A 21,934-nucleotide genomic window follows, 5' to 3' on the forward strand; every position below is an offset into this window, starting at 1 on the left:
ATCAGAAGCAAAATATAGTCCTGGAAATCCCAAGTCAATGACTCAGCTACTATAGAACAACATGAAAATCCTGCATTATTTTTGGAATTACAAACATGTTCTGGGAATGAAAGGGGTTTGCTACTTCCTGTGTCTGAGGTTACACCACCTAACTTGTCTTCCTTTAAACACCCACATACCTTTTTCATTATTTAGGAACCGTTAGGCTTTTCTCTCCAATTTTGGCCATCGAGCACAAGCAGAATTGTTGTACCGCTCTTCCTGTACCCCTGTTTCTGGTATCTTTTCTGTGGTTGAACTGTGCGCGCTCAGTCTTTACAGTAGACGAGCAACAAGCCCATACATGATATCTTGTGTGCAGATCCACATGGATGTGGCAGCCAGAAGTCAGGAGGTACAGACAGGACTTCACAGGAAGTGGCAAGAAGATGGAGATAAAAGGGCACCGGAGAGGTTGTGCGAAGATTCTCGCACCCCAATGGTCAGCTAATGCCAAGGGCCGCAGCGCACCCTAAGTGCCACAGCTTGGTAAGGTATGCAGGGCTCGTAAATGGTCCTGTATGTCTCTCCCATACAAGTGATCAGCACCGCTTGCAGTACCAGTCACTGCCCCTACACATTGTACAGAGCGGTGCCCTCCACACCCTTCAATCAGCTGATCGCTGGGTTTTTGGGAGTCCGGCATCTGATGCTTTTGACATTTTGTACTGATTCCAGACCATGATTCTGTTACAACCTTCGCCAGTGTTCAGACATCAGGATGACTAGATCATACATCAGATTTTTTTTTATCTTTAAATACCTGTAATAAAACCACATATCATTTTCTCTATAGAAACATCATATGTGCACATATTCTACGTGAGGAGCCTCCACAGGAGACAGAATAGGTACAAGACACAGATTTAGCCCCAGCAGAGAAATCCTTGCATCTAGTGAAGCATGTTAACCACGTGTGCACGGTCAGGCTGTGGGCTTTGTAAGATGAGCGCATAATAAATCCTGTATGCCATGATGCATGAACTAGTCATTATACTATGCCCAAGTAATCATCTAAACCTATCCATGAGCTGAATTGGAGTGCAGCCATCTTTCCCTTAGGATTAGATGCATTTATACGAGCCGGTTATCTGACATTTTAGTTTATCTTTATGTATTTTTTTTTTACCTGCAGACCTGGACGTTGTAAAGTAAATGTTAATGGATTTTCCAGCTGATAAACATGGGCAGCCCATGAAAAATATTGGTGGTAATAGATTAACAACCCTAGATGCTTTATTTCCTTAGGGAAATTAAAACCAAGACTTAAGCTTGGAATGGTGTTTGTCACCATCTTCCTATACAAGTTCAGGTTTCCGATATTTCAGGTGAACTGATAGAAAGGAACTGCATTAATATGACTTCAATACAAGCTTTGTGTAGCTGTTCTGCAAGTAACCCTTCACCTTTCGCACTATATCCCAGTCTGACCTATCATTTACTCTGACCCCGCCATCGCACCTTGCAGAATGAAGATGACTCACATGTCATCGGTGTCACATTTGCGGTTGTGTCCGTAGCGTTTCTGACGCATACATCCACATGTGTCTTGATCTCATATCTTTAACATTGCAGACGCAGGTGCATGCGTTTACATGTGTTCGCCCGCGTTTGCTTATGCATGCGTATTTTCACGGTGTGCGGAGGGGCGTGGCTGATGCACCATGTTAGAATTTGTTTAGCGGCAAATTTCCGCCGACATACACATGCAGACGTTTGCTGAAGGAGTGCGTCAAAACAACGCATTACAGTCTATGGGAACGTATAGGAACACAAGGAGATGCGTTTGCACAAGGATCTATATACAGCAACACTATGAGCCACCCCCATTTGGCTTGTGTCAATGAAATTATCCTTGAAATTTTTTTTTATAACAACGCATGCGCATAAACTTCGCGAACGCATGCAAACATTGCGCATTTTTATTCGTCATGCGTAAGTTGATGCGGATAAAAAACACAGCGCTATCATGCGTTTTGCCATGCGTTTGCGGTTGCGTACAAAACGCAGCCGCAAATGTGAACCTAGCCTAAGTAACACTGTACATGCGGTACAACCTCCTCCTTCTGTAATGACACAGGTTTAAAGAAGAACTTTCACCAAAGTTTTCATGTTGACCTGGACACAGAATTTGCAGAACAGAATAAAACATTTTTTTAAAATTAATTTTGCCTCTCAGTTGGGGGAATATCAGCAAAGTATTTGGCATCTAATGAGATAACATTTCTTGTATCAAAGATATTTGTAATTGGGTTTTTTTTTTTTAAAATCCAAGCGAGTACAGTCAGACAGGTTTCATTGGGTTCTGTACTTCTTCTCCCTGTATGATGCTGACTAGTGATGAGCGAACGTGCTTGGATAAAGGGTTATCTAAGCATGTTCGGGTGCTAATCGATTTATCTTGGGCATGCTCAAAAACTATGTTCTAGTCCCCACGGCTGCATGCCTCTCGGCTGGCCTATTAAACAGGCACTCCATGCATCCAGCCGTGGGGTCTCGAATATATTTTTCAAGAATGCTCAAGATACTATGTTAGCACCCGAGCATGCTCAGCTAAGCCCTTATCCGAGCACAATTGCTCATCACTAATGCTGACCAATCACAAGCAGGCAGCAACACTCAAAAGAAAGAAGAACACTCACCACAATAGCTTAGAGAAGATGCCTTGGTGTAGGAGATGTAAGCCCTGATCTCCTAGTTTAACCTTCTGCATGATTCAAAAACACTGATGACTAACGCATTGCAGGTAATGTCCTTATGGGGGAGGGACAGCACAGCTGAGTTTAGCTGTATCACATTACAAACCCCTATCAGCTCTCCTCCTCACATACATTGTCACCTTTGCTGCACTGCCCTCCTCCAAGCTGCATGTCCAAAAATGTGTCAGTAGTCACACTTACAGTCATAGCTGAAAGTGTTGGCACCGTTGAAATGGTTTCAGAAAATGAAGTATTTCTCCCAGAAAATTATTGCAATTACACATGTTTTGCTATACATGTTTATTTATTTTGTGTGCATTGGAACACCACAAAAAAAGAGAAAAAAAGGCAAATTAGACATAATTTCACACAAAACCTGTGGCAAATAACCTTATGGACAATTTGAAAATCACACCTGAAACCAGATAAAAAGGAAAGAAGTTGACTCAATCTTTGCATTATGTGTTTGTGTGTGCCACGCAAGACAACTGTCTGGGGACTTGAAAATCAAAATAGTTGAACAATATCAACAATCTCAAGCTTACTAGTCCATCTCCAGAGATCTTGATATTCCTTTGTCCATAGTGCGCAACATAATGAAGTTTACAACCCATGGCATGGTAGTTAATCTCCCTAGGACGTAGACGCCAAAGAAAAATTGAAAAGACCTAGAGCAGTTTACAAAAGAAGAGTGTTCAAAAATTCCAGTTGCAACAACTGTGTCTGGTTCATGGGGCTTTGTGTGAATGATGTCCAACTTGCCTGTTTTTCCCCTCTGTTTTCTTTTGTGTTGTTCCAATACACACAGGAAATAAACGTGTATATAACAAAACATGTGTAATTCCAATAAATTTCAGGGTGAAATACTTCCATTTTCTAGAACAAGTTAAAAGGTGCCAAAACTTTCGGCCATGACTATATGTCTGTTGTGCTCCGGGCATTTTGTAATCACTATTCAGTGAGAAAACAGCAGGCTGCCATTACATCTTACACAGGAGGAGCAAAGAACAGGCAGGCTGTGAGATGTAATGACAGGCTTGATCTTACTGAACAGGGAGTACAAATTACATGAGCACAGCACACATAAGTGTGATTACTGACACACTAAGTAATAATGTGAACTGATAGAAGCTGTGTGATGTGACACAGCTGAACTCAGCTGCACTGCCCCTTCCCTGATACTGACTCATGCAGGAGGTTAGGCCAGGAGATCAGGACTGTATCATTATATCTCTCAATCTGAGAAACTTGCTATAAGCTATTGTGGGTGCCTATTTATCTTTCCTTTAAGTGATGCTTATGATTGGTCAGCATCATATAGGAGAAGAAGTATATGCCACCAGTGAAAACTGTCTGATAACTTTTTTTAAGTTCAAGTGGATGTTAACTTATTAGGTGTCAAATACTTTGATTGCTAATACCGTATCTCCGCAAGAGACTAAATAAAAAATAAAAAACAACAACAAATAAAAAACAAAAATGTTTTATTCCACTCTGCAGTCATTATTACATCCTATAAGAAACTAAGGGACCCTCGTTCTAAAGGTTGCCGAGTGTCCCAATCGAAGCTACACCTCAGTCCCACCACTCAACATCTCCTACCAAAGACCACAATTCGCTGGAAATCAAGGAGAAATTTAATAAAGGAAACAGTACGTTGTGGAACTATGATTTTGTTCAGAGAATAATTTAGTCACAGGCAATATGCATTAGTTCAGAATTAATAAGAATATCTGCACATTAGCCGGTTACAATAAATCACTGCTTACAAACTCTCTAAGCACGGATCATTAATATGGAAACAGAGCCATTAAACTGCCTATAAGAATAATAGGAAGGCGACCACCTCTTACAGCTCAAATCATTTTATCATTATCTCATTTATTATTTACTTTATACCAGTTTATATCATTTACATGGTTTATCAGTGCCATACGGTAGCACAAAACAGGAAATCTATGGCCGCAGGGATACCGATAGACTTTACATAGGACAATATGACTGGACTCTAAGAGAAATGCTACTAACTAGGCAGGAGAAATTGGGGAGGACTATAATATACAGTCCATGATAGGGATATAAAGCTTGTGCTAAATCAGTGCCATATAATCATACCCACATACAAGCACTAGAGAGGGTGTGGAAACATACGCACCTTCCAAAAACTTTGACATGTCATAGTAAACCATGTAAAACAATTTGATTGGGTCCAAGTGCTGAGACCCTCGGTGAAAGGAAGGGGCATAAACACTTAGTCAAGTGTGGTTCTCCTTGGGTGAATGGGATTACTTTAAAGTGGATCTGTCAGCAGATTTCACAATGCAAAATGTATTTCTTACACCTAATTAGGCTGGTGTACTTACTTTGAAAAGCCATGTCATAATGGCTGAATAATCCTGAAAATAAGATGAGCCCAGAGTGAAATAATCATTAGTGAAAGCGTATTCAATCTCCAGCCACCCAGCTGCAGCTTGTGCTGAGCTTTGAGAGAACTCAGCAGCAGCAGGGAGAAAGGTCACTTAGAAGCTGTCAATCAGGCAAGGTGTTGAACACTTTCATTACACAGCCATTCTGACAGGGATTATCAAAGTAACTACTTGACTAAACCACACTGCTCTTTTTCCCTTCACAGATGAGTAGACTGATATGAGACACCTCCTCCTTAGAAGACCTGTATCTGGTGCATTTGACTTCCTCCACATCCAACAGGACAGAGATAATAATTGCCAGAGCACAGAAATCAGCGTGTCTGTCACCAACTTCCGATGCCATGAGAGAGGGGAACATAAAGGTGGCGACAGGTTCTCTGTAATACAAAGTAATGGGATCATAGACAATATAGAAATGTTGCGCCAAGAGCCATGGATTTACTGTCAGTTACACAGACCGTGCCAAGATTAATTTCCAAGCGCATCACATACTGACGCCAACTTCAAGAGAGACAGGCGACCCCAGCGTGGGCTGCGCAGTGGGGTCATAGCAGGGCCAACTAGTGGATATGACATTTCACTATCTAGAATAGTATTTCAGCCTACATTAGCAGCGACAAAAGGTGCCAGGATGTCAACTAATATTTATGCAAAGCAGCATTATCAAATCGGAGGAAAAAATCAGCAGCAACAAAGTCTTACCCCCTTCCTGAGATGCCATTTTTTTTGCCTCACTTCAGCGCCTATTTTAGTGTTTGACTGATATGGCAATCTGAGGCCATCTTGATGTGAGATAAATAGTATTGTTCTTTTCCACTGTTAGTTGTACTTTGCCTCAATTTTTCAACCGGTAATGCACAGTTTTTAGTAACAAAAAATCTTGGTAAAAAAAAAGGGTGCCTTACAGGCAGCTTCCTTTCATCGAAGAGGAATGCTGACCCAATGTCACAGAGGTGGTTGGTGGACCCACTGTGCCACGGACCATGGAGAGCCTGGAGGGGCGTGATTAAGTGATCACCTGAATGTTCACTAGAGCCTCTGATGGTGAGGTTAGACTTGGCTCCCAATAAACGCCAGGTGCCACTCCAGGACAGACTGGAGGGAGCAGCTGGACCCAGAGGACAGACTGGAGGGAGCAGCAGGCAGAGTTTGATTTAGAAGCAGCAGACAGAGTTTGTACCAGAGTGCAGCAGGCAGGATCCGCATCAGAGTGCAGCAGGGAAGATTTGCAGCGGAGTGCAGTAGCGACAGGTATTCAGCCTTACACAACTGAGACTGCAAAACAGGAAGGTTGCTCAGGCACCTCCCCAGTGGGGAAGCAATGTATACACAATGTCCCACAGCCATTGGCTGGGGAGGAAATAGCAAGTGCACACGCTGACCCTTTAAGAAGGCGGGAGTGCACGCACGCGCGCGCTAAGGACATGGCTAGAGGAGTGGCTGGAAGCATGGGGAAGGGAAGAACTGACCACAGAAAGGGTGAATGAAGTGACACACCGGAGACCCTGCCTGTCAGGGCAGGACTCTGGCTTGGCGATAACACCCAGCACCTCTCCCTATCACGGAGAAAACTATGCAGCGGCTCAGCTCTCTCTCCTCCTGCCCAACAGTGATCAGTCTGATGGGTGCAGGACAGGAGAGAAAGCTAGCAGGACCTGCACATCACTAAGGGTGCAAGCACAATGCAGGACCTGACTAGCTGCGCATGTGATCAGTCACAGGTTTGTGTGTACAGAGTGTGTGAGATGTAGCAGTGCTGTGAGGTTGTGTTGATGTAAAAAAAAAGCTGTATGTGTATTGATGTAGCAGAGATGCGTGCGTGTTGATGTAGCCGAGATGAGTGCGCACCTATGTAGAAGAGATGGTGCATGTTGATGTAGCAGAGCTGTGAGTTTGTATTGATGTAAAAATGCTGGATGTGTATTGATGTAGCAGAGATGCGTGCGTGTTTATGTAGCAGAGATTGAGTGTGTGCCAATGTAGAAGAGATGTGTGCGGATTGATGTAGCAGACATGCATGTGTGTTGATGTATCAGACATGCGTGCGTGTTGATGTAGCAGAGATTGAGTGCATGCCAATGTAGAAGAGATGAGTGCGGTTTGATGCAGCAGACATGCGTGCGTGTTGATGTAGCAGACATGCGTGCGTGTTGATGTAGCAGAGATGAGTCGGGCCCCCCGACGAAGCTGTGGGCGAAACGTGCATAGGGGCGCGTGTTGTGAACCATGGAGAAGGAAAAGGGTAAGATGTGGATATGGGACTAGTCCTCCTATATTTTGACTACCTTGGGGTCGCTGAACTATAGGGTATTTACCCTTCACTTGATGTTACGTTCTCATCCCACATAGCTGCTAGGGGATCTATTTAGCATTGGGCATTTTACCTTACCCTATTGGCAGCTATTACTTTGTGTTACCAGGTCTTCATACCCCCCCTTTTCTATATCCATGGTGCAACACTGTTTTTATTGCACCCATTTTTCAATACTCAAATATTTCTGTATTATGTAACTGTTTTGACTATATAGCTGGATTTTTGTTTCTAACAAATTTTAGTGTTGCTTTATTTGCACTAATAAATATCAAATTTTAATATGTATTTTTTGAGTTGTTATACTTCATGTCCTTTGGTTACTTATATTTGAGGAAGTATCTCAGGGTATTTACCCCATTAGTCCTGTGTAATCCGGATGGGACTGTCTTTCATGGCAATGGTATCTGTATCTGAGGTTTTGTTTCAGAGAGCTGTGTATATGTATTAAAATTAGTGCTATTTATCCCTTCAATTCTTCACATCAACAGAAAATTGTTAATTAGTAGGACACTCGATTTTGCTACTTTTGCTGTTTAAAACAGGAGTGCATCCTATAGTCTGAAAAATATGGTAAATTACGATATACGGTACACGTATATTCGTTTTCTGTGACATGGATATAGTAAAAAAAAAAACTATTTTAGGCACTGTTTTTTTTTATTATTTTGTTTTACACTTAATAACCTGTTAATCACATTTTAAGGTAATTTCTGTTTTCTGAATACCCAATATCTGTGTTTTTTTACCTTTCTTAAAAAAAAGTTGGATTTTCAATAGCCATGGTAGGTCAGATGACCTTGTTCCTAGAATAGAGTTTGTATTTTCTCTCTGACTTTGTGAGACTTTTCTCCAAGTTCCATAGTTTCCTCCCAAACTCTAGAACCATACTTAAAATGTGTTTGCTTGATAAAGGACTTTAGGTTGTGTGCCCCATTGGGGACATGGACTGATGTGAATAGTCACAATCGCTGTACAGCGCTGCAGAACAAGTTGGTGCTATAAAAGAAGTAGGAAATACATAATAAACTGAAATTAGAATTATGGTGCAGATCGTAATGGACCTGAATTGTCTTAGATATAATGCCTGAGAATATACAGCTATGAAGTCCATGACATATATATTAGAATAAAAAGAGATTACTGCATCTCACCGTGATCCTTTTGTGCTGAACTGTAGGATTCCTTGAAGAAGAATGGCCAATGGACAGGAGGTCATCTTCAAAACTTCACTTGTGGCCTCTTGCAGGAGTGCTGGCCAGCGAGTATCAGGAACCTGAGCCTAAATGGAGCAAACATTCAAAACAATTTATTGAAATCTTACCACTCGGCATTCACAGTTCTTCTTTTGATTAGACTGGCATGCTCCAATGATGACATCCCACCAACCCAGCAAATCAATAGAAGAGCCAGGAAAGCTGGGAGGCAAGGAGATTCACAGGCCTTCCATCCAGCGGTTAAAGAATACTGACTTGGCCGATGGACCGAACGTCTGCAAATCGATTCTCCCATTTCTAATCGGATTAGTAGTCTATTAAACAGAGTGGCTTATGGTCATAGTCTACAATGCAGTACTGTTCTGTGTGTGTTAAAGAAGTCCCAAGATCAAAGTACATTTTAATCAATAAACCATGGAATCGTAATAACTTCCACAATTAAATGTAAAAAAAAAAATTCCTGTGCTGAGATAATCTTATAAATGTGCCTGTGCTATGTACTGTGTAATGGCTGTGTCCGACCCTGCAGAGTTGCTCCAGTTCATGGTTGGCACTTACCACAGCTCGTGGCCATGGGGGAAGCATAAGTGAGTATACAGACAATACAGCAGGAGCCCGCGCAGCTGCGGCTTTGTGAGGCAACACATTTCCATGCATGTTTGTTTTATCACAGGAGCGAGTGTCTCAGCCACGTCTCAATCTCTCTGAGCTCATCATAAATCAAGACATTTGAGCTCAGTGGCTGCCAGAGTGACTACATCACTGACTTATGATGAGATATTAAGGTGATTTTTTTGGATAAGACGGCAGGATAATATATAGGTAATATGATAGCTCAGAAAACAGGCCAGACTAAATACATGAAATATTGTGTATAACATACGTACCATACAGACTTTAAGTGCAAGAAGGGATAATCGTAGTAGACTTGAGAGTTTCCCACTCCAATTTCCTTGTTGGGATGCCAGGTGTAACCCCTTCCTGTAGCACATCTCTGCATCCACCATCATTCCCTGAGCCTGGTAAACATCAGCTAACCACTGAAAAACAGAAAAATAATGCATGAATCGATACAATGTTAATAGTAAAACTATAACAAATCAGTATAAAGGCAAATTCCAGCATACCACCAACTATTAGTCTAACCGCATTGGCATGTCCTGACAAAATGTCATCAATATATATTGTGTTCTGACGCACAGAGCACAGCACAAACGCTATACGTCCTCCCTTGTATGAAGTCTAGGTGTGATTCTAAGCAGCCTCTGGACGGTTTCAAATATACATAACTATTCTTCGATGGAAAACCACAACCCATTCATATAGCATCTCATGGAGCATTAAAGGATTTTCTTCCAGATTCATACGGAAAATATAAGCTTGATATGTCTCAGTATGAAATCAGAGGCCCACAGAGGTATAGCAGAGGACTCATGCATTAGGCTTAAAGATGGCCAGACGTATTAGATGGTTGTCGGGTGATTGCTTGGCCAACAGCGCACTCAGCTGACTCTCCCATACATGTTAGGGCATGTTAGGTTAGGCTATGGGTTGAACTAGATGGACTTAAAGTCTTCCTTCAACCTTAATAATAATAACTATACACAGGAGTGCTTGCTCAACCGAGCGCTCTAGCATTTTCTTTGAGAAAGCCACTGCCTGACACATCGGTCAGCGTCTTATCTCTGGTAGAACAATGTGATTGGCTGTCTGAAGTTGGACAAGCCCCTTCGGCATTTCCCCCGACACCCCCATACACATCGGGCCGCCAGTCAAACTAGTCTATACAGGCAGGTTCGCCAGATAATAGGCTAATGTGTACGGGCCTTAAAAATGCATTTATAAAGACGACAAATTTGTGACCAATTAGACCAAAACTGTTATGTGTAATTGGCCATTTCATCTGATTGAACTTTGTCAAATCTGCCAGAAAATTGATCTTGCCTGTTTTATCTGTAAGCCAAACACCGAGACTGTAGGTTGTAGACAGATATCTGACAGACAACTCCATTATAGAGAATAGGACGGTTTTATTTTAGGAGACTTACAAGAGATGAAGAAGATGAGAACATCTGTTGGGGGACATGGGTTAAGGTGCATACAACATGATTATTGTGAACGATATCTCCTAGAAGTGATGAGCGAATATACTCGGTACTGGAGATTTCTCGAGCATGCTCGGGGATCCTCCGAGTATTTATTAGCGCTCAGAGATTTAGTTTTCTTCCCGCAGCTGAATGATTTACATCTGTTAGCCAGCATAAGTACATGTGGGGGTTGCCTGGTTGCTAGGGAATCCCCACATATAATTAAGCTGGCTAACAGATGTAAATCATTCAGCTGCGGTGAAGAAAGCTAAATCTCCGAGCACTAAAAAATACACGGAGGACACCCGAGCGTGCTCGAGAAATCTCAAATATTGAGTATATTCGCTCATCACTATCTCCTAGGAATACTGGTTTCCTGCTAGCCATGCAGTGTAAACAGGCAGATGATCGCTTGAAGAACGAGGAATACACTCATTCGTTGGGTGTTAACAAAACACCACCAATTTTAGCAATCACCTTTGGTACACAGGACCTGCGCTGCTGAGAACAATGGCAGCCTATCACTTAGCGATATCTAATACAGAATGTTCTGTGCGCATCTGAAGTGTGATGGCCTCTCAAAACAGGCTACTAAACACCCAACAAATATGTTGTCAATTGGCGGTCATTGAAGCAGCAGATTAGCATTAATAAATCAATCTTATAATCTGTAAGATTGGTATGATTGGTGAGAGATCTGTAAGTAAATGGAGTTTTACTCTTAAATTCCTATGAGGTTTTTCTATAGACATTAATAGTCATTTTGTTGTGTTGGGGCACAGATTGTGCAACTTCACCAATAATATATTTGGGTGCATCTCAATGACAAGTGAAAAGACATTTAAAGAGTGATTGTCATTTTAATTTTTCTCATAAATCAATAGTACAAGTAAAAATAAGTAACTTTGTAATATATCTTCAATCAAAAAAAGAAAAAAGAAAAAGAAAAAGAGCAGCACAGCCCGATAACAAGAAATCCACATGGAATCACAGACAGAGTTCCTGAGCTCCAAATATATGGTGAGGTGCTCACGTCTGAACCACAAAGGTATTTCAATATGAACATCAAAAAGAAAGAAAAGACGCGGCAACACTCACCAGTCCTGTGAAGCGGATATGAGTCCTTTAATTAAGCATCAGTGAAACCGTCTTCACGGCACGGGGGAGAGGAGAGGAAAGGTGGTGAGCGGGGAGAGGACAACAGCCGTTTCGCGCCCACACCGGCGCTTCTACGGGTCCACGTTGGAGTAGGGACACGCCAGGAGAGATAGGAGCTTAAGCACCGCCCCCCCCTGACGTACATCCCCCTCAGCGCAGGCAGAAATCAGGTGCACATGGGAAGGTAAGGAAATATACAAACATATTAAAAACAGTAACAGGACATGAAAACCATGATGTTAAATTTGTACACCTCGAGTTACAAAATAAACCTGGAGAATAAACATTTAAACATATTATAGCTGAGTTACATAAGGACGAAGTCACACGTAGCGTTTTTTCAACATGAAAAGATGAGCTTTTAACGCTGGTCCTGACAAACAACCAGTGTCTCCTTATTAATCCTAATAATGCGAAAAAGAAGTCAATCTGCCAGAGGAAGGAGGGAGAGTGGACAATGAGAACCGAAAATTCAAATTCACAATTGTCTTTGGCTAAACCAATAATTTACAAAATGTCATATCATATCATAGGAATACCGCCATGTCTATTTTTTCATTCAGACCCGCCGGTCCCGAAGCCTTTGTTCTCATTATCCATCTGGCTTCACGCTGTAGCAATAATTTTTGCCAGTCACCACCTTGTTTCGGTGGAAAAACTCTTTCGATCCCTGCAAATGTTAAAACGTTGGGATCACCTGCGTGACATTCTTTAACATGTTGGATCAGTCTGGGAACACCTTTCCCTGAATAAATCGATCTCTGATGTTCCCTAAAACGTGTGAACAATTTTCTGATGGTCTTGCCTATATAGAATCTTCTACATGGACAGAAAATAACGTATACTACGTAGTCTGTCCTGCAGGTGATCAATTGACGGACGTAATGTGTACAGGGACCGATACTCAAAACAGGGGTCTGAATATGAAAACGACAATAGCGGCACTGCCCACACCTGTGATTCCCTTTCAGTGTCATCTGCTCTAGCCATGTATCTTTTCGTTCCGAAATACGGTTTCGAACTAAAACATCTCTGATCCTTCTCCCCCGTCTGTTAGCAATAAGAGGGCCCTCAACCGCAATGTCAGCTAATTCTTTATCCCCCTCCAGTATGTGCCAATGTTTCCTTATTATGGATCTGATGTCTCTATCCATGGGACCATACTGGAAACAGAAATTGAACCGTCTGGGAGTAATTTTAACGGAGTCCATAGAGTGCGTACGGGTATTAACCCGTCTCAAAGCATCCCCAAGAATCTCTTCTGGGTACCCTCTATCTCTGAACCTCTGACACAGCTCTTTAGACTGTTCTTCAAACCCTCTAGTTGTGTTATTAATTCTTTTGGTCCTCAGTAATTGACTATATGGTAGTGACCTTTTCACATGGTGTGGATGGAAGCTATCATGGTGTAACAATGAGTTAATGGCGGTTGGTTTACGGTATACCGAAGTACACAATTTTCCTCCCTGGATGTAAACATCAACATCCAGAAACTCCAATTTGTCACCGCCGAAATTAGAAGTGAAAGACATGCCCATGGTATTGCTGGTGTTTAGGAGTTCAACAAATTGATTAAATTCATAAATAAAATTTTATTTGTGAAAGTCTTCGATATATTCTGACCCATAACACTTTCACTTTTCTCGATACGTGGTATAGGCAGATCACCGGGACTGCCATGGGGACCCCGGCTGCATGTACGTTTGCTAATCTGTATATGGCAGTGTTTGAGGAGGATTATATATACTCGAATATTAATGTTTTTTTGAAACATATAAGAACATATTTACGGTATATAGATTATATATTTTTGATTTGGGACGGATCTGAGAATGAGTTTAATCAATTTGTTGAACTCCTAAACACCAGCAATACCATGGGCATGTCTTTCACTTCTAATTTCGGCGGTGACAAATTGGAGTTTCTGGATGTTGATGTTTACATCCAGGGAGGAAAATTGTGTACTTCGGTATACCGTAAACCAACCGCCATTAACTCATTGTTACACCATGATAGCTTCCATCCACACCATGTGAAAAGGTCACTACCATATAGTCAATTACTGAGGACCAAAAGAATTAATAACACAACTAGAGGGTTTGAAGAACAGTCTAAAGAGCTGTGTCAGAGGTTCAGAGATAGAGGGTACCCAGAAGAGATTCTTGGGGATGCTTTGAGACGGGTTAATACCCGTACGCACTCTATGGACTCCGTTAAAATTACTCCCAGACGGTTCAATTTCTGTTTCCAGTATGGTCCCATGGATAGAGACATCAGATCCATAATAAGGAAACATTGGCACATACTGGAGGGGGATAAAGAATTAGCTGACATTGCGGTTGAGGGCCCTCTTATTGCTAACAGACGGGGGAGAAGGATCAGAGATGTTTTAGTTCGAAACCGTATTTCGGAACGAAAAGATACATGGCTAGAGCAGATGACACCGAAAGGGAATCACAGGTGTGGGCAGTGCCGCTATTGTCGTTTTCATATTCAGACCCCTGTTTTGAGTATCGGTCCCTGTACACATTACGTCCGTCAATTGATCACCTGCAGGACAGACTACGTAGTATACGTTATTTTCTGTCCATGTAGAAGATTCTATATAGGCAAGACCATCAGAAAATTGATCACACGTTTTAGGGAACATCAGAGATCGATTTATTCAGGGAAAGGTGTTCCCAGACTGATCCAACATGTTAAAGAATGTCACGCAGGTGATCCCAACGTTTTAACATTTGCAGGGATCGAAAGAGTTTTTCCACCGAAACAAGGTGGTGACTGGCAAAAATTATTGCTACAGCGTGAAGCCAGATGGATAATGAGAACAAAGGCTACGGGACCGGAGGGTCTGAATGAAAAAATAGACATGGCGGTATTCCTATGATATGATATGACATTTTGTAAATTATTGGTTTAGCCAAAGACAATTGTGAATTTGAATTTTCGGTTCTCATTGTCCACTCTCCCTCCTTCCTTTGGCAGATTGACTTCTTTTTCGCATTATTAGGATTAATAAGGAGACACTGGTTGTTTGTCAGGACAGCGTTAAAAGCTCATCTTTTCATGTTGAAAAAACGCTACGTGTGACTTCGTCCTTATGTAACTCAGCTATAATATGTTTAAATGTTTATTCTCCAGGTTTATTTTGTAACTCGAGGTGTACAAATTTAACATCATGGTTTTCATGTCCTGTTACTGTTTTTAATATGTTTGTATATTTCCTTACCTTCCCATGTGCACCTGATTTCTGCCTGCGCTGAGGGGGATGTACGTCAGGGGGGGGCGGTGCTTAAGCTCCTATCTCTCCTGGCGTGTCCCTACTCCAGCGTGGACCCGTAGAAGCGCCGGTGTGGGCGCGAAACGGCTGTTGTCCTCTCCCCGCTCACCTCCTTTCCTGTAATATATCTTGTTTCTTTCATCTCTAGGACTGATCACTCTCAAAATGATCAATTCATGAGTAAAATCTTTACTCAGGGATCGCAGGTTTTCCCATTGCTGAGTTAGGAGATGACAATTGGTGCTCATAAAGTTCTATGGAGAATTGCAAGTGTAATTTCAGGAGAACTTGCAGCGGAATGTCAGTGTCGGCCTCTAGCTCCTCCCTCTCCATAGAATTTTAACCCCTTAGTGACAGAGCCAATTTGGTACTTAATGACCAGGCCAATTTTTGCAATTCTGACCACTGTCACTTTATGAGGTTATAACTCTGGAACGCTTCAACGGATCCCGCTGATTCTGAGATTGTTTTTTCGTGACATATTGTACTTCATGTTAGTGGTAACATTTCTTCGATATTACTTGCGATTATTTATGAAAAAAACGGAAATATGGCGAAAATTTTTAAAATTTTGCAATTTTCAAACTTTGTATTTTTATGCCCTTAAATCAGAGAGATATGTCACGAAAAATAGTTAATAAATAACATTTCCCACATGTCTACTTTACATCAGCACAATTTTGGAAACAAAATTTTTTTTTGTTAGGGAGTTATAAGGGTTAAAAGTTGACCAGCAATTTCTCATTTTTACAACACCATTTTTTTTTAGGGACCACATCACATTTGAAGTCATTTTGAGGGGTCTATATGATAGAAAATAATGAAGTGTGACACCATTCTAAAAACTACACCCCTCAAGGTTCTCAAAACCACATTCAAGAAGTTTATTAACCCTTTACGTGCTTCACAGGAACTGAAACAATGTGGAAGGAAAAAATGAACATTTAACTTTTTTTTGCAAACATCTTAATTCAGAACCATTTTTTTTATTTTCACAAGTGTAAAAACAGAAATGTAACCATAAATTTTGTTATGCAATTTCTCCTGAATACGCCAATACCCCATATGTGGGGGTAAACCACTGTTAGGGCGCACCGCAGAACTTAGAAGTGAAGGAGCGCCGTTTGACTTTTTCAATGCAGAATTGGCTGGAATTGAGATCGGACGCCATGTCACGTTTAGAGAGCCCCTGATGTGCCTAAACAGTGGAAACTCCCCACAAGTGACACCATTTTGGAAACTAGACCCCTTAAGGAACTTATCTAGATGTGTGGTGAGCACTTTGAACCCCCAAGTGCTTCACAGAAGTTTATAACGTAGAGCCGTGAAAATAAAAAATCGCTTTTGTTTACACAAAAATGATCTTTTCGCCCACAAATTCTTATTTTCACAAGGGTAACAGGAGAAATTAGACCACAAAAGTTGTTGTGCAATTTCTCCTGAATACGTCGATACCCCATATGTGAGGGTAAACCACTGTTTGGGCGCACCGCAGAGCTTGGAAGTGAAGGAGCGCCGTTTTACTTTTTCAATGTAGAATTGGCTGGAATTGAGATCGGACGCCATGTCGCGTTTGGAGAGCCCCTGATGTGCCTAAACAGTGGAAACCCCCCACAAGTGACACCATTTTGGAAACTAGACCCCCCATGGAACTTATCTAGATGTGTGGTGAGAACCTTGAATGCCCAAGTGCTTCACAGAAGTTTATAATGCAGAGCCGTGAAAATAAAAAATATTTTTTTTTTCCACAAAAAAGATATTGTAGCCCCCAAGTTTTTATTTTCACAAGGGTAACAGGAGAAATTGGACTGCAATAGTTGTTGTCCAATTTATCCCGAGTACGCTGATGCGCCATATGTGGGGGTAAACCACTGTTTGGCCGCACGGCAGAGCTCGGAAGGGAAGGAGCGCCTTTTTGGAATGCAGACTTTGATAGAATGGTCTGTGGGCATTATGTTGCGATTGCAGAGCCCCTGATGTACCTAAACTGTAGTAACCCCCCACAAGTGACCCCATTTTGGAAACTAGACCCCCCAAGGAACTTATCTAGATGTGTGGTGAGAACTTTGAATGCCCAAGTGCTTCACAGAAGTTTTGTAGCCCCCAAGTTTTTATTTTCACAAGGGTAACAAGAGAAATTGGACCCCAGAAGTTGTTGTCCAATTTATCCCGAGTACGCTGATGCCCCATATGTGGGGGTAACCCACTGTTTGGGCGCACGGCAGAGCTCAGAAGGGAGGGAGCACCATTTGACTTTTTGAGCGCAAAATTGTCTGTCGTGTTTGGAGACCCCCTGATGTACCTAAACAGTGGAAACCCCCCAATTCTAGCTCCAACCCTAACCCCAACACACCCCCCCAACCCTAATCCCAACCTGATCCATAATCCTAATCACTAACCCTAACCATAATCACAACCCTTACCCCAAAACAACCCTAATGTCAACCCTAACCATAACCCTAATCAAAACCCTAAATCCAACACACCCCTAATCCTAATCTCAACCCTAACCTCAAACCTAACCCTAATCCCAATACACCCCTAATCACAACCCTAACCTTAACCCTAATCCCAAACCTAACCCTAATCCCAAGCGTAACCCTAATGCCAACCCTAACCCTAATACCAACCCTAATCCAAACCCTAACCCTAATCCGTCGTTTTGGACAAGAAACGGATCCTGCAAATGTGCCCGCAGGATGCGTTTTTTGCCCATAGACTTGTATTGCCGACGGATCGTGACGGATGGCCACACGTCGCGTCCGTCGTGCACTGGATCAGTTGTGTTTTGGCGGAGCGTCGGCACAAAAAAAGGTTCAATGAAACGTTTTTTTGTACGTCGCATCCGCCATTTCTGACCGCACATGCGTGGCCGTAACTCCGCCCCCTCCTCCCCAGGACATAGATTGGGCAGCGGATGCGTTGAAAAACTACAGCTGCTGCCCACGTTGTGCACAATTTTCACAACGTGCGTCGGTATGTCGGGCCGACGCATTGCGACGGCCCCGTACCGACGTAAGTGTGAAAGAAGCCTAACCCTAAATTTAGCCCCAACCCTAACCCTAAATTTAGCCCCAACCCTAGCCCTAACCCTAGCCCTAACCCTACCCCTAACCCTACCCCTAACCCTACCCCTAACCGTAACCCTACCCCTAACCCTAATTTTAGCCCCAACTGCTGTTCTCCTGCCGGCCGGCAGATGGAGACAGATGGCGGGCGCACTGGGCATGCGCCCACCATTTTCTTCTGCCGGCGGCCAGGAGGAGCAGCAAGAGGATCCAGGGACCTAGGTGAGTATGCTAGGGTCTCCGAATCCCCCTATTTCTCTGTCCTCTGATGTGCGATCACATCAGAGGACAGAGAATTACACTTTACTTTTTTTTTTTTTTTTTTAAACAGTTAATTACCGGCGATCGCAAAACAGGGGTCGGTAATACCGACCCCGATCATGCTCTTTGGGGTCTCGGCTACCCTCGGCAGCCGAGACCCCAAAGATTCTCCCGGTGCCGGCCGGCGGGCGCACTGCGCATGCGCCCGCCATTTTGAAGATGGCGGCGCCCACAGGGAGACACGAGGAGCATCGGGGGAGCTAGATGAGTATTGGGGGGCCACCTGGGACCCCTTTTCTCTGTCCTCCGATGTGCGATCACATCGGAGGACAGAGAAATTAAAAAGAGATCGCGTTTTTTTTGTTTTTTTTGCGATCGCCGGTAAACGGTTAATTACCGGCGATCGCAAATGTGGGGTGGGTTAAAAACCCCCCGAATCATGTTCTCTGGGGTCTCGGCTACCCCCGGCAGCCGAGACCCCGGAGAAAATCGGCCTCTGGGGGGCGCTTTTGACTTTTTCCACAGCGCCGTTAATTAACGGCGCTGTGGTTTAAGTACCCTTAGCGGCCACCGTTAAAAGGCGTATCGGCGGTCGCTAAGGGGTTAAAACCAACTGTCTTCTCCAATCTCGGTAATGGGGATATCTGCATTCACTGAAGACAGATCTACTATATATGTCTAAGAGTCACTTCCGTCTTTCTGACTGTCCTTCTGTCTGTCTGTCACGGATATTCATTGGTCGCGGCCTCTGTCTGTCATGGAAATCCAAGTCGCTGATTGGTCGTGGCAAAACGCCCACGACCATTGCCACGACCAATCAGCAACGGGCACAGTCCGCCGGCAAAATGGCCGCTCCTTCCTCCCCGCAGTCAGTGCCATACTCCATACTCCTCTCCAGTCAGCCCTCACACAGGGTTAATGCCAGCGTTAAAGGACCGTGGTGTAACGCACTCCATTAACGCAGCTATTAACCCTGTGTGACCATCTTTTTACTATTGATGCTGCGCATGCAGCATCAATAGTAAAAAGATCTAATGCTACAAATAATAATAACAATAAAAAGAAACCGTTATTCTCACCCTCCGACGTCGCACCCTGTCCTCGGCAGTGCAAGCGGCAGGTTTCGGTGCCAAGGATGCTATGCGAGAAGGACCTGCCATGACGTCACGGTCATGTGACCGCGACGTCATCACAGGTCCTGCGCTCATACCAACCCTGGGACCGGAAGCTGCACCGCACACAGGCGCCAGGACTACAAGGGGCCTTCAGAAGGTGAGTATATGTTTATTTTTTATTTTAAGTCTTTTTTAACCTGTTACATACGTGGCTGGGCAATATACTATGTGGCTGGGCAATATACTACGTGACTGGCCAATATACTACGTGACTGGGCAGTATACTACGTGTCTGTGCTGTATACTACGTCACTGTGCAATATAATACGTGGCTGGGCAATATACTACGTGGCTGGGCAATATACTACGTCACTGGGCAATATACTACGTGACTGGGCAATATACTACGTGACTGGGCAATATACTACGTGACTGGGCAATATACTACGTGGCTGGGCAATATACTATGTGGCTGGGCAATATACTACGTCACTGGGCAATATACTACGTAGCTGGGCAATATACTACGTCACTGGGCAATATACTACGTGGCTGGGCAATATACTACGTGGCTGGGCAATATACTACGTGGCTGGGCAATATACTACGTGACTGGGCAATATACTACGTGACTGGGCAATATACTACGTGACTGGGCAATATACTACATGGCTGGGCAATATACTACGTGGCTGGGCAATATACTACGTGACTGGGCAATATACTATGTGGCTGGACAATATACTACGTCACTGAGCAATATACTACGTAGCTGGGCAATATAGTACGTGACTGGGCAATGTACTACGTCACTGGGCAATATACTACGTAGCTGGGCAATATAGTACGTGACTGGGCAATATACTACGTGGCTGGGCAATATACTACGAGGACATGCATATTCTAGAATACCCAATGCGTTAGAATCGGGCTACCATCTAGTTTTAGAGATATTAACTATGAATTGAGAGTGAAAAAATCAGTCCAGGAGGAGAAAGATGCAACTTCCTCTGATAAGATATATTAAAAAGTTTCTTATTTTCATGTCTACTTTTGACAGATATAAATTAAAATGATGGTTTCTCTATATCAGTGGTGGTGAACCTATGGCACGCGTGCCAGAGGGGGCCACAGAGACCTCCTGTTGGGCAAGTGTGCCATCTCCTCAAAACAAGGTCATCACTCTCCTCAGCCCACTCGCCATCTCCCTCATCACTAGCGCCGCGGCCACTCTCCTCTACACGTGCACCGTCCCATCATGCTGAACGCCATCACATCACACCGTACACCATCCCATTAGTCAGCGCACATGCTGAGTAGGGGGATGGCGAGTGGGCTGAAGAGAGTGGTGGCGCTATTGCTGAGGAGATGGCGCATGTGCCCACAGGTAGGATTGTGATATGTGAAGAGACCAGATCAGAGTTGGAACAAGCAAAGGCGAGTAGTAATTTTTTTAATGTGAGGCCATTATACAGTATGGAGCATCATGTAGGGTCATTATACAGTATGGAGCATCATGTGGGGTCATTATACAGTGTGAAGAATCATGTGTGGCCACTATACTATATGGAGCATCATGTATGGCCATTATACAGTACTGACCATCGTGTGGGGTCGTTATTCAGTATGAAGCATCATGTGGGGCCATTATACAATATGGAGCGTCATGTGGGGTCATTATACAATATGTAGCATCATGTGAGGCCATTATACAATATGGAGCATCATGTGGGCCCATTATACAATATGGAGCATCATGTGGGGCCATTATACAATATGGAGCATCGTGTGAGGCCATTATACAATATGGAGCATCATGTGGGGTTGTTATACAGTATGAAGCATCATGTGGGGCCAATATACAATATGGAGCATCATGTGGGGCCATTATACAATATGGAGCATCATGTTGGGTTGTTATACAGTATGAAACATCATGTGGGGCCATTATACAATATGAAGCATCATGTGGGGCCATTATACAATATGGAGTATCAAGTGAGCTCATTATACAATATGGAGCATCATGTGGGGTTGTTATACAGTATGAAGCATCATGTGGGACCATTATACAGTATTGAGCATAATGTTGGGCCATTATACAGTATGAAGCACTATGTGGGGCCATTAAACAGTATAGATGGAGCATGATGCGGGGCCATTATACAGCGTGGAGAACTATGTGTCGCTATTATACAGTATGGAGCACTATTTGGGGCCATTATACAGAATGGAGCACTATATTGGGCCATTATACAATATGGAGCACT

The 21,934-nt window shown here is 43.1% G+C and overlaps 1 protein-coding gene across 1 annotated transcript in view; it reads right to left on the bottom strand.

Annotated features, from left to right (window-relative positions):
• SKIC3 (SKI3 subunit of superkiller complex) overlaps positions 1 to 21,934 on the bottom strand; it is a 237,132-nt gene that overhangs the window by 9,345 nt on the left and 205,853 nt on the right. The window contains exons 38-39 of the mRNA XM_069751930.1: positions 9,583 to 9,735; positions 8,633 to 8,760 (exon numbers count right to left, since the gene is read on the bottom strand). Of these exons, the coding sequence (XP_069608031.1) occupies positions 8,633 to 8,760; positions 9,583 to 9,735 (281 nt within the window). The remainder of the gene's footprint in view (positions 1 to 8,632; positions 8,761 to 9,582; positions 9,736 to 21,934) is intronic.

Source organism: Ranitomeya imitator, chromosome 1 (genome assembly GCF_032444005.1).
Source record: "Ranitomeya imitator isolate aRanImi1 chromosome 1, aRanImi1.pri, whole genome shotgun sequence".
NCBI classification, from domain to species: Eukaryota; Metazoa; Chordata; class Amphibia; order Anura; family Dendrobatidae; genus Ranitomeya; species Ranitomeya imitator.